The sequence below is a fragment of the Merops nubicus genome, unplaced genomic scaffold (genome assembly GCF_000691845.1).
Source record: "Merops nubicus isolate BGI_N331 unplaced genomic scaffold, ASM69184v1 scaffold19598, whole genome shotgun sequence".
NCBI classification, from domain to species: Eukaryota; Metazoa; Chordata; class Aves; order Coraciiformes; family Meropidae; genus Merops; species Merops nubicus.
The window spans coordinates 33465-45033 of NW_008626631.1; the positions used below are offsets into that span (position 1 = coordinate 33465).

At 44.3% G+C, this 11569-nt stretch overlaps 1 protein-coding gene across 1 annotated transcript; it reads right to left on the reverse strand.

Moving 5' to 3' along the window:
- Positions 1-920: 920 nt before the first annotated feature.
- Positions 921-2375, reverse strand: BDNF (brain-derived neurotrophic factor). The gene has a single exon (XM_008946081.1). It carries the CDS (start codon positions 2347-2349, stop codon positions 1609-1611), a length of 741 nt encoding a protein of 246 aa, XP_008944329.1. The 5' UTR covers positions 2350-2375; the 3' UTR covers positions 921-1608.
- Positions 2376-11569: the final 9194 nt, after the last annotated feature.

Below are 11569 nucleotides of genomic sequence, written 5' to 3' on the forward strand. Positions count from 1 at the left end.
TTGATGCCAATATTTGTTTCATAGAGCAAGGCTGACAGCAGAGGCAGAGCCCCACAAGTAGGAGCACTGGCTGCCTTCAGCCCGAGGCAGGGCTTCCTTCTGCCCCGTTCCCTGCCTCCTTCCACCCTGGGGCTGCTGGGCGTGCCCTGGAGGGCAAGGGCATCAGCATCTGAGGCAAAGCTCTGTCTCTCACAGGCTGCACAGGACCACATTCAGTGCTAGCTAGGGGCTGGATAGACTCAGTCAACCCAAAACACCAGGAATTTGTCCCTGAACTGGCTGAGCTTTCAGTCCCATGACCAAACCAATTTCAGACCCGCTAACAGCTTGCCAGACCCTTTTTCTAGCAACGCTTTCGTGCTTCATGAAGACATTTGATCCAAGCACGGAGTCTTCCACTAAATGAAAATCATTGCTCTCAACACTCCATAGAATCTTTTCTATATGACAAGCTCCAGTTGTATGGTAAGTGAAATTACTTCAAAGATCACAACCAACATCCTTCCAGAGGGAGGAAATGGGGGGGGGGGGACCAAGGGGGGAACCAAAAAAAAACACGAACAAACATGGTATAAGCAAATGCAGGTCTCAAAAGACAGCAAATAAAATTAAAAAGAAAAAGAAAATGACCCAAAAAACCATGTTGCCATACAGTTAAGTAAGTGCTGTCTTTAAGCCTTAAGTTCAACAATGTGAAGTGGAACATCACCATTCTTTTTCAGTTGCCTCTATTTTTTATTTTTTTCAAAAAAAAACACGAACAAACATGGTATAAGCAAATGCAGGTCTCAAAAGACAGCAAATAAAATTAAAAAGAAAAAGAAAATGACCCAAAAAACCATGTTGCCATACAGTTAAGTAAGTGCTGTCTTTAAGCCTTAAGTTCAACAATGTGAAGTGGAACATCACCATTCTTTTTCAGTTGCCTCTATTTTTTATTTTTTTTTTTTGTCAGTAGTTGGATTGCTATTGCAAACACTTCCACAACATACAAAAAACAAATTTGTTTTTAATCCAGAATAAAATGATTTTTTTTTTCCTTTTTCAATCTGATGGGAGTTCAAAAGTAAGAGAAACAGTAAAACTATGACAACAGCACCTTGACATTGTTTTAATTCCAACGCTATCAGGAGTTAAAAGCATTAAACAGATAATACTAACAGGAATAAAGATACTTACTGTCTAAAATGTAAACAATGTTTTGGTTCAATTTATTTTTCTGAAGGAGGACATTTTATCATCAATTCACAATTGAAGCAGCATGCAACTTTATTCTTTTTTTAAACTTTTTATATTTTCAATTCTTGGCAATGGCGACAAACCACAATGTTATCGAGGAATGTAATGCAGACTTTTTTGTTTGCTTGTTTTTATCTTTTTTCTTTTTTTTTTTTTTTTTTTTTTTTTTTAAACTTGTGCGCAAATGACTTTTGTTCCCTTCCAGGTCATGAATATGTTCAATAAATAGATCATGGAACCACTGTACTGTATAAACTTCAGTTATACATGCAGTCCATAAAATTATTTTTTTACCGAATAATTTACCCTGTTATGTATATATACAAATAGATAATTTTATCTCAATATAATCTATACAACACAAATGCACTATCTTCCCCTTTTAATGGTCAATGTACATACACAGGAAGTGTCTATCCTTATGAAGCGCCAGCCAACTCTCTTTTTACTATCCATGGTGAGAGCTCTCACATAGGACTGGGTAGTTCGGCACTGGGAGTTCCAGTGCCTCTTGTCTATGCCCCTGCAGCCCTCCTTTGTGTACCCCTTGGGGTTGCATTTGGTCTCGTAGAAGTATTGCTTCAGTTGGCCTTTGGGCACCGGGACCTTCTCCAGGACGGTGACGGTGGCCCCGGACATGTCCACCGCAGTCTTTTTCTCGGCGGCCGTCACCCACTCGCTGGTGCTGTCGCAGACGCTCAGCTCCCCGCGGCGCGCGGGGTCCGAGTGCCGCCGCACCCGCATCGACATGTTGGCTGCGTCCAGGTAGTTTTTGTACTCCTCCAGCAGGAAGAGCAGTGGGGGTTCCAAAGGCACTTGACTGCTCAGCATGACGCGGGATGTGTACAAGTCTGCATCCTTGTGTTCTTTGCTGGGCTGCACATCCTGGTCCTCATCTAGAAGCTCCTCGATGACATGTTCGAAAGTGTCTGCCAGTGACGTCAGTCCTCTGGAGCCAGCACTAGGCCCGTTTAGGCTCTCGAGAGCCCCGTGGGTCCGGAGCCCTGGGTAAGCCAAGCTGCCTTGTCCTCTCACACCGGCTTCCTTCATCGGGGCAGCTTTCATGCAACCGAAGTATGAGATAACCATAGTAAGGAAAAGGATGGTCATCACTCTTCTCACTTGGTGGAACTGTTAAGGACAAGAACAAGAAAAAAGCCCAATAAATTTAACTTACAAGGGAGGGAGTAATAAAAATTCACCCGAGTTGTCAGAAGACATTATGCATTTTCTGCAGAGATCTGCTGCATGCAGCCGCAGCTCGCTACCGGTGACAAAGCTTTACCCTGTACAGGGGTGTGCGTTGATTCAGAGTTTGGGATAAGGCATAGGCCGAAGCTTAGGCAACACTGAGACCAGCAGTCAGAGCTCTTACATGTCAAAGTCTTTCTGGAGTAAGTATTAGATAGGATACTATGCAGACTCCCTACTTATTGACTGATGACACCTATTTCAAGTAACAGCAAGAGCAGAACTGCTATTTAGCAATGCAACAGTTCAGCAATAAAAGGCAGCTTTGCGAGCTTGAAAGGCAAGACTTTCATTTCAAGTGCAAATGCAAACATTTTTAAGACCTCTCTATGCCAAAAATATTTCATCTTTCATCCACAGAAAACTGAACAGCATCAGGATAAATTGCATTTGTATTTTGAAAGCAACCTTCAAAACACAGGAAAGGGTCATACAGTTCTGAGGTCTCAGCAGGTCAATTCCTCATCTAAAAGTGGAAGGTATGTATGGACAAGCATGGAACAAGGAAATGGTCTGGGACAGGATGCTATATTTGAGTGGGACAGAGCCTGCATCATGGGAATGACATGGAAGGGACCTGCTGGATTATGGAGCTGACAAGAGCTATGCTGAAATGACAGTACCAGGACCATCATGCTGTCCTTTCCCAGAGCCCCACACTGCCTGCTCTCAAGTGGGCAAAGCATCTGTTTAAGCCCAGCTGAAGTCCTGAGCCTGGAATCAAAACCTGAAGCACCACCAGCCCTGCTGCCATACTGAATGACAGCAGCCTGTCCCTCTTTTTCACTTTCTGCCCCAAGCTCTGCTGCACATTGTGGGCCACGCTTTGAGGCTTGTGTACACTTGGCTTTGTCCTCATTGAGCGTGGAGGGGAAGCACCAGGAAAGAATGCTGCTAAAGCTCCTCACTAGGCTTGGAGTAGGCACGACTCCTATGTGCACTCCCAACAGCTTGGGCTTGTGCAACTGCTCCTACCCAAGCCCTCTGTGAAGCCTCTGCAGATGTTCTCCACTGAGGAACATACATCATTTCCTCAAGTGCAGAGTGCGCACTTCAGGTCCTGGTACAAGCACCCCCAAATCCTGCAGTGACCAAGAGCTATACTTTCCCTCTGATCCCAAGTGCTACTACAACATCCATCACGTCCCGTTGTTATTCTCTCTCCTTCCAATCCCTGCTCTCACCAGCTCTGCTTGCTAGAAAGCAATGGCATTGTTCACATTTTTGAAGAAGCAGCTAATGCTTGTTTCAGAACTTTTGAAGTTCATTCGGAAGTACCTCATACTTGGCAGCACTCTTTGGAGTAAATGCTATTTCTGTTTGCCAACAGGGTGCTATGTGAAAAGCCTTACTTAATCTCCTGCAAATATGCTGTGGGAAACTAGTACTCTTACGACTCAAACATGGAAAGACAATCCATCATAAAACATAAAAAGAAAAAGAAATATGTACTACAACAGCAGTGCCCAAAACACAGGTCTCAAAGCTTACTTACTGAAGTGGGAGGGGTGGGAAGCATTTGGGTTTGTGTCCATGCCCTCCTCACCCCCAGTCCCCCATTGAACAAGATTTTGGATAAGAATTCTCTCTACCCCAGCACAAGTCTTCCTTCATCCCTCCATTGCTCTTCCTGTTTAAAAGTGTTATTGTGGCACAGACTTAAGATTAAACAAACCTGACATCTGTGACTCACAGGAACATGGTGTTTGCTCTAACCATGCAGAACATTAATATTTTGCAGATTTTTTCATCCTAGGATTTTTAAAACATTCTACAGGGAGCAATATCAGATTTCTTCCTGAAAGGGGAAGAAGAGAGACACTACAGATGATTTACAACACAAGGATGAAGGTTATCAGTCTTCCTTTATCAAACAAGGAGAGACAAGGCAGGAGGGAGAAGGGGTGGTTCAGCTAGAATACAAATGCAGAGCCAGTGGAACAGGCAATGAAAAATAATAATATTCATACACTCCCTCTTCTGAGAATTTTTTTACAAAACTTGAAAGTGAAAAAAAACCCCACCCAAACACCCATATCACACTTTGTGACCACCAGAGCAGTGAACAGAACACAGATCTTCTGGCTCCTAATCAGGTTCCTGTTATTTTTACTAGAGTAGTGCCCAGAGGTCCCAGCCAGTATCTCAGCTCTGGAGAACAGACTGTCTGAGCACACTGGTGCCCAAAGGCCCTCCCCGTGTTGAAGAGAACACAATGCAAGAGGCACCCAGACAAGCACAAGACAAACAGAAACTTGGACCCTCCAGCTAAGTGCACGAGTTGGAGGCTGAACATTTACTCTTCAAGTTAGGGAGGTGAACACAGGATAGAAGATTTCCCAGACCAGGCCACATCCTCCCTGTTGTCACTGTGCTGTTTACCTCTCATGGTAGCTAAGAACTCAGAGGGATGTGAAATGAATGGAGCAGTGGCTGTGCAACTTCATTCACGGGGGCATCTTCCTCACAAGGAAGAGGACACAGGACAGAGAGATGAAGAGAAACCTCACCAATTGACTTCAGTAAGCCCTCAGCATCCTCCACCAATGGTTGGTTGGTCACCAGATCTAACACCGCTTTATACCTCACGTTAAATTAATCCTTCCTCAATCAATTTTGCCTTCCATTTAGGAAGGGAACTGCTGTCAGGCTTGATCCATTTACATCCCATCTGACGACACACAGCCACCGCTCTTATCTGAGGTAGCAACAATGTACAGCGAGGCTCTGGAAACGAACAACTTTAAAGACAGCAATTGTCCACATAACATACTGATAATAGACAAGAAAGCATGCCCCCTAAAAGCCACCCCTCTTCCTCGAAGAGCAGAAGAAGAAAGTCAAAGCAAGCTTTAGCAGTGCAGACACATGGAACGCTGCTAGCAAGCTGACACAGATCAAACATCTACTTCTTTGCAAAGGAGTCCCACATTAAGGCACACTGTGCAAGCAGCATGTGAAAAGATCCCTCTATCTTGACAGTGACTTGAGCAATACAGGCAGTCCTTGTCTCTGGCAGTAAAACGATATCAAGTGATTTAATATGAGGAAGTAATGTTCTAACACCTAGGTAATCTCTGCATTTTGGAGGCCACAGCAATTTCTAAGAGCAGCTGCTCAAAATGTACTAGTTTAACATACTATAGCAGAATAAGATTTAAATCTCACTTCATGGGTAGAAACACCCAACCTTCCAGCTACTGTTGAACTGATTCATGAATGCAGAGTTCATCTTTTACTCAGTGAGGCAGGACTAATAACCCAATGTAGCACCAAAAATGTCATCAGAAACGCTCTGGATGGCAGCTTCCAGTCCTTTTCGTCTGCTCATCACCTATCCAGCCTTCACTATATTGCAGAGATACTGCCTGTCCTTACACCCTTCCCATTACGAGGCGGTCACCGTGTTGCTCTGCATGGAAGGGGAACCAGGGGGGTCATGGGAGAAAGCTGCATCTCCCACATACCCAGCACGCTGCTACCGAGCAAGGTACGGCCCCTTTCCACACCAGGCACATCCACCACCACCAGGCCTTCACAGAGATGCCCCAGCATTCCTGGGACACCCATGCCTGCTGCTGCCCTGGCAGACTGAGTGACTGCTTCCCATGGCGGCTCATCAGTGCTGAGGATTTCCCAACCAGAGCACCCTGGCTGAGGCTGCAGGTTCTGAGGGCATGGGCACAACCGAGCGCCAGACAAAGCACAGCAGCCACCACCACTTTTGGTCAGACATGCAGCTAGGAAAGTAGAAAATAAAATCATTGATGATACAGCCTCTATTGTAGTCCTCTGTAGGATGCATTCATCCCCTCCCTTTGCAGCTACAGGAGGGTTAGGTCTCTACTCCCCATCTTCTAGGAAGAACTAAAGCCCTTGGTACTCCTCCTGTTCCACTATGTCACTGGGCAGAGAAGATCAACAACTTCTCTTGGAGAGTCAATCTTGGCTCAGTTGCTGTCCCACAGACTGCTGAATACACCCACTAGGCTGTGCAACATGGATATATGCTAACCTCCTTGAGACCAAGCCTTGAACTACTCCCTCAGGTCACAGAAGACACCTCCATCAGAAGGCACACTTGAGACCAGCTTCCTGAACACCATCCATTCTCATGGCTGCAAGAATGTCCTTCTTTCATGCAGCATAGCAAAGCATTTAAAACAGGTCACCCACCATGGACCAGATCTCAGGAAGACATGACCTAGTTTGTACTGCAATAAATTCCATACAATTACAGCTAGAAAAAGGGCACATAATTGTGGCAGTTGTCTCCACTAATGGGAAGGAGGCTCATTAAATGAAGGTCATGTCAATTATCTACAGCTAGTTTACATACACAGTCAATTACCTAGCTGTACTATTTATTTCAGTATCTGTATTTAATGAGGACTCAACAGCTAATTGTTTTGTTATTTTTAGTTATTTGAAGCAGAAATCTAGCAGTTTAACAGGTTGTATTTCCAGCAGAGAGACCTGAGGAACAGTTGTGAACATATACTTGCTTTTCTGCATCCTGGTACGTGCCAGGAGAGTTGAAATTCCTTTCTGGAGATTAAAGTATTATCAATCTATTCACTACTGAAAATTGTGTGCAGTGGAAGTTAAAATTAGTAGCAAGACGACATTAATTTTCTGCCTTGCCATTTTCTAAGACCTTTATACAAAAGTTCAATTTACTAAATACTACTGAATGGCACAGGCATGAGTTCCTGCTCCACGCATCGTTACCGGAGTGTGTGAACAGATACCAGAATGGGATGCATGTCAGCACATGATTTGCAGAGACTAAATGTACTGAGAACAAACAGTATTAACCTTTAACACATGCATTACTGGGTGTCTGACACACTCTGGTTATCCCTGCAGCTATTTATGCAAGTTGTATAATTATTTTTTATTACTGAAAATAAAGTGTCCTCCCCCCAGTACACACCCACACCCAATTTGTATTCTTGTAAGTTGGTGCTTCACATCAGGAGGAAGAAACATTTTATTTTTATTCTCACATTGCTTTTTCCTGAGGTAATAAAATCTCCTTAGCCATGAAGGTAGAGACTATGAACCACGTTGAAGACTAGGATGAATTACAAACTACTTGTAAATTTGCTTGCTAACTACAACTTTTAAAATGAAAAATTTGCTTTCATCTTTTGTTAAATATTGCCTATGGTAGAGCTTCTGAGAGCAAAGACATTCCAGCAATACACTGGCTCTGAAGAAATATGCTTGTGTTTGAAGAACTACAAGGGTTTTTGTGGGGTTCCAAGGTTTTAATCGGACTCTTCCCAATGCATACAAAAATTGCAACTTCTGTCAATGAGAGGTAGGAAAGAACCCAAAGAAAATAATGGCAAAATAACAATGCCATGACATTACATCCTTGATCTTTCACAGAGTTCTGTTTCAGAGTTTCCTACAAACTCTCCTCGTCTCGTTCTGGACACTCCAACAGCCAAAGGGACACTTGCTCCCAAGCCCCAGGAGGGAGCTCAGGTGCTCTAAGGGGCACAGACCAGAGCGTCCCCTCCTCACAGGCACAGTTATAAATAAACTGGCCAAGTGCAGGATTACAAGGAGCTCCCAGTAGGATTTCTGTCAGATGGATCTCAGACCCATTCTGCCCATACCAGGAAACAGGCAGGATGAGTTTTGGCAGTAGGTACAACTGAAGGAACAGCAGGCCAGACACACAGATGGTATCAGAGCTTCCAGGGAAACGACACCCATGGCAGGGAGCAGATGTGCACTATTTTTATACTTTGTCAATGAGAAGTGACTGTTGAGCCAGTGACACACATACTGCCCTTCCAGCGCTGTGTACAGCATCCCCCACACAGGGCACTGCAGCTGCACAGGGGCTGTGATCCCTACTGCAAACTAAGAAACTCAGCGCCAAAAGGGTACTTGTCTGCATGCCACTACACATATCAAGCACAGTATGCTTTGCCACAATATTTTTTGGCAAAGTTTCACATTGAAATACCAAGATACATTCATGCCATTACTGTGGTCGTTCAAAAGTAACATTATGCAATCTCTGTGAAAGGGAAGTTCACCTACAGAATAGGTTACCCAACGCTCCTCCCTCCCGCCAAACCCAAGAAAAACAACCACAAATCCATCCCATGAAATAGCTACTCTGTGCCAACATACTATCTGGTTCCTCCATGGGAGAAAATAACTGCAGCTCTCCAAAATCATTTGCTTTGATAGCCACTAGAGCTTTATATAATGCTAATTCAATTTGTGTGCACAAGAACATTAGTGCAGAACCTCAGACCTTTGAGCAGCATCTGTGGTTTGTCTTCCATTTCACTAGGGCTCTTTGGTATGAAACCCTGTGCTGAATCGTCACAGGACTAAGCTGTTCTGCCAAGCACACACATGAAACTCCCACTGAAGTAGGGGATAATTGGCACTTGAGAGCAGGAACAGAAGAGAGCACATTGCGTGCAAACTAGTGTGAGCTGGATCCCTTGTACTGTGACATGTGTCCAGCAACCCTGGAACAACCCAGAAGCTGCTCTACCAGTTGAGCTTGGATTTTAAGAGTGCCTAAAAACTATTGAGCAGCATGTAAAACATCCCACGCAGCCATCGGTTCTGCTGCAAGTGGCAAGCTTCCTAGGACCTATAGAACATTATGCACTCCACAGGAACGTGAGTGAAGCTTAGCCAAGGAAAATCAGTGGTTAAAAAGCATAAGCATCAACTGGAGCAGCTATGGGCAGGCACTGCTTTCTCTAGGGTAGGGGAGAAGAGCAAGGGCTATACCCATTCGTGGTAAGACTCACCTTTGCTGAGACCCTGCCTGTGTGTGGCATTGCTGCAAGAGAGTAACTTGCATTTGGCCATAGTCAGTCCTTGAAATGAAGCAGATCAGTATGCTGTGATATGTGTGAACCAGAAACTGGAAATGCCTGTTGTCAGAGCCCAGACAGGTATTAACACAATGCCTGCATCTGCCAGTGGTGTTATCAGTCATCTCCTGGCTGCCTGCCCTTGTGTGCAGATCTCTCCCCACACACGCTCGGCCCAGCCGTCAGCACGGCAGCTCCATGGAAATACTTTCCATAGACAGGGCAAGGGATAAAAACTTACACTGAGATACGAGAGCAGCTTCTGGGAGTATTTGAGCCCAAAGTTATATTGGAACCACCAGACTAAGAGCAGAAATTGAAGTCTGCAAAGCCATCTCAAGTTACATTAAGGGAATAATGAGAAATTCGTACAGCACGAGGAAATACTCCTTAGGAATCTAACCCAGCTCACTGGGCAGCCAGCCCTGCACGTGACCTGCTGTGACAACTCTTTCATCTCTGGAGATAACACTGTTTGAAGATGATGTCAATATGTTAACATAATTGTATGGGAAACACTTTGGCAAGAAGTGCTCTTTCATCACTGATGCTTAACTATGACAATGCAGCACACTAACAGGTTTCAAAGCATTATAGTTCTCAGCTTTTTTTCCACCTAGTAAGTGGTTTCATGCTGAAACAAGACTTTTGCAATTGCTATGCCTGCCTCTCTATCCCTGATATATCTTTAAAATTTGGGGGCCAGCTTGAACCAGAGTCAATACAAGTTTCTCCAACAAGACTAATGCCATGGTAACATGTGGTAACCAGCATGCAAGTAGCCGAGACCCAGCCAAATAAGCTCCCCATCTCTTCCATCCTTAGTCAGGCAAACACCAGTATATGGGCTTACCCACCTACACACTTACAACACCATGCACCGTTGCCTTCATTTCATAAGCTCCACAAAAGGAAAGGGCTTGGAATCATTAGAAGGGGTGAGAAGGTACATCTGGCAAAGATGCAAGTGTCTGAAAACCAGCTTCAGTAATTGTACTTCTCAAGGTACAATTATTTAATGGAACAAAGAAAAACCTGCAGCCTTGCAGAAAAAAAAAAAATTATTCCTCAAGTTCCTGCCTTCTCCCAGTTGTATAATGGTGTAATTTCTTCCACAGAGCAGAATTACACTGTCATTCCTGTGAATTACATGGAACATTGGGTCCTTCTCCTCTCCAATTAAAAATTAAGTTTACCTGGCTCATGACTTTTCATACTTGCCACCATCATCATGAGCATCATGGGAAATTATTTCCACAAAAGCTGTCGAGGTTCATTGAAGCCGTATGTTCCAATGGACCCAATCCTGGTAGACACAGTCACTGCCTGGTGAAATCCACAGTGCTCTGCTCACAGATTTATATCAGCTGCAAAGGTGGCCCAGTACTTACACAGTCATAAAATCAGATGGGGCCAAGCCCTAAACTATAGCAAATACTTGTATCAGAATGAAATGTGACAGGTTTCAGCAAAACAGCTTCCTTGCACTCAGCACTCCTGAGGGATACAGGCATGTTTGCTAGCAATTACACTTTAAAGAGGAAGGAAAAAAGCTTTCTAGGTGTGCAGACTGGCTCCTCCCTTCCCCCATTGATATAAGCACACAAATAGCCCAGACATGCCTATAAACACAAGTATGCAAATTCCAGCCCAACAGCAGGGAACTCTCCCCAGTTCTGCACTGGGGTGCCTCATTCCATACCCACCCCCCACTGAGGAAAGTGGCTTTGCTGCCAGCGGCCTGATCTCACTGTAAGCACCCTTAAGCTGCAAAGGGTATGTTTGCATATGGGATTTCAGTCTTTAAATAAACACTTCTCTAGAAAAAGGTCAATACCTGTCCCTTTGCATAAGCAGATCCTCCTGCCCTGCAGGGAAGGAGAGCCTCTCCTCAGATGGGGGTGGGAGGAGAAAAGAGAAAGTTACAGCAAGAAACATTAAATTACCCAATTAGTCTGTTGAAAACAGCTAAGTGCCCTCCCAAACCTCTTCACAACAGCATAGATTATCTAGAAGTCACCATCCTATTCAAAATCAAAAGCAGAGCTGTCTTATCAGAGATAATTAGTAGCTCCAGAGAGGGAAAAAAACCAACAACTTAAGACACTGCAAGAGCAGAAAGACCTGGTGCTTATGTTGCTGTGACTCCATCTGTACAACACTTCTTGGAGAACACACTATCAAAGCTTCTAAAGTGCTCGGTAGACATCAAACCT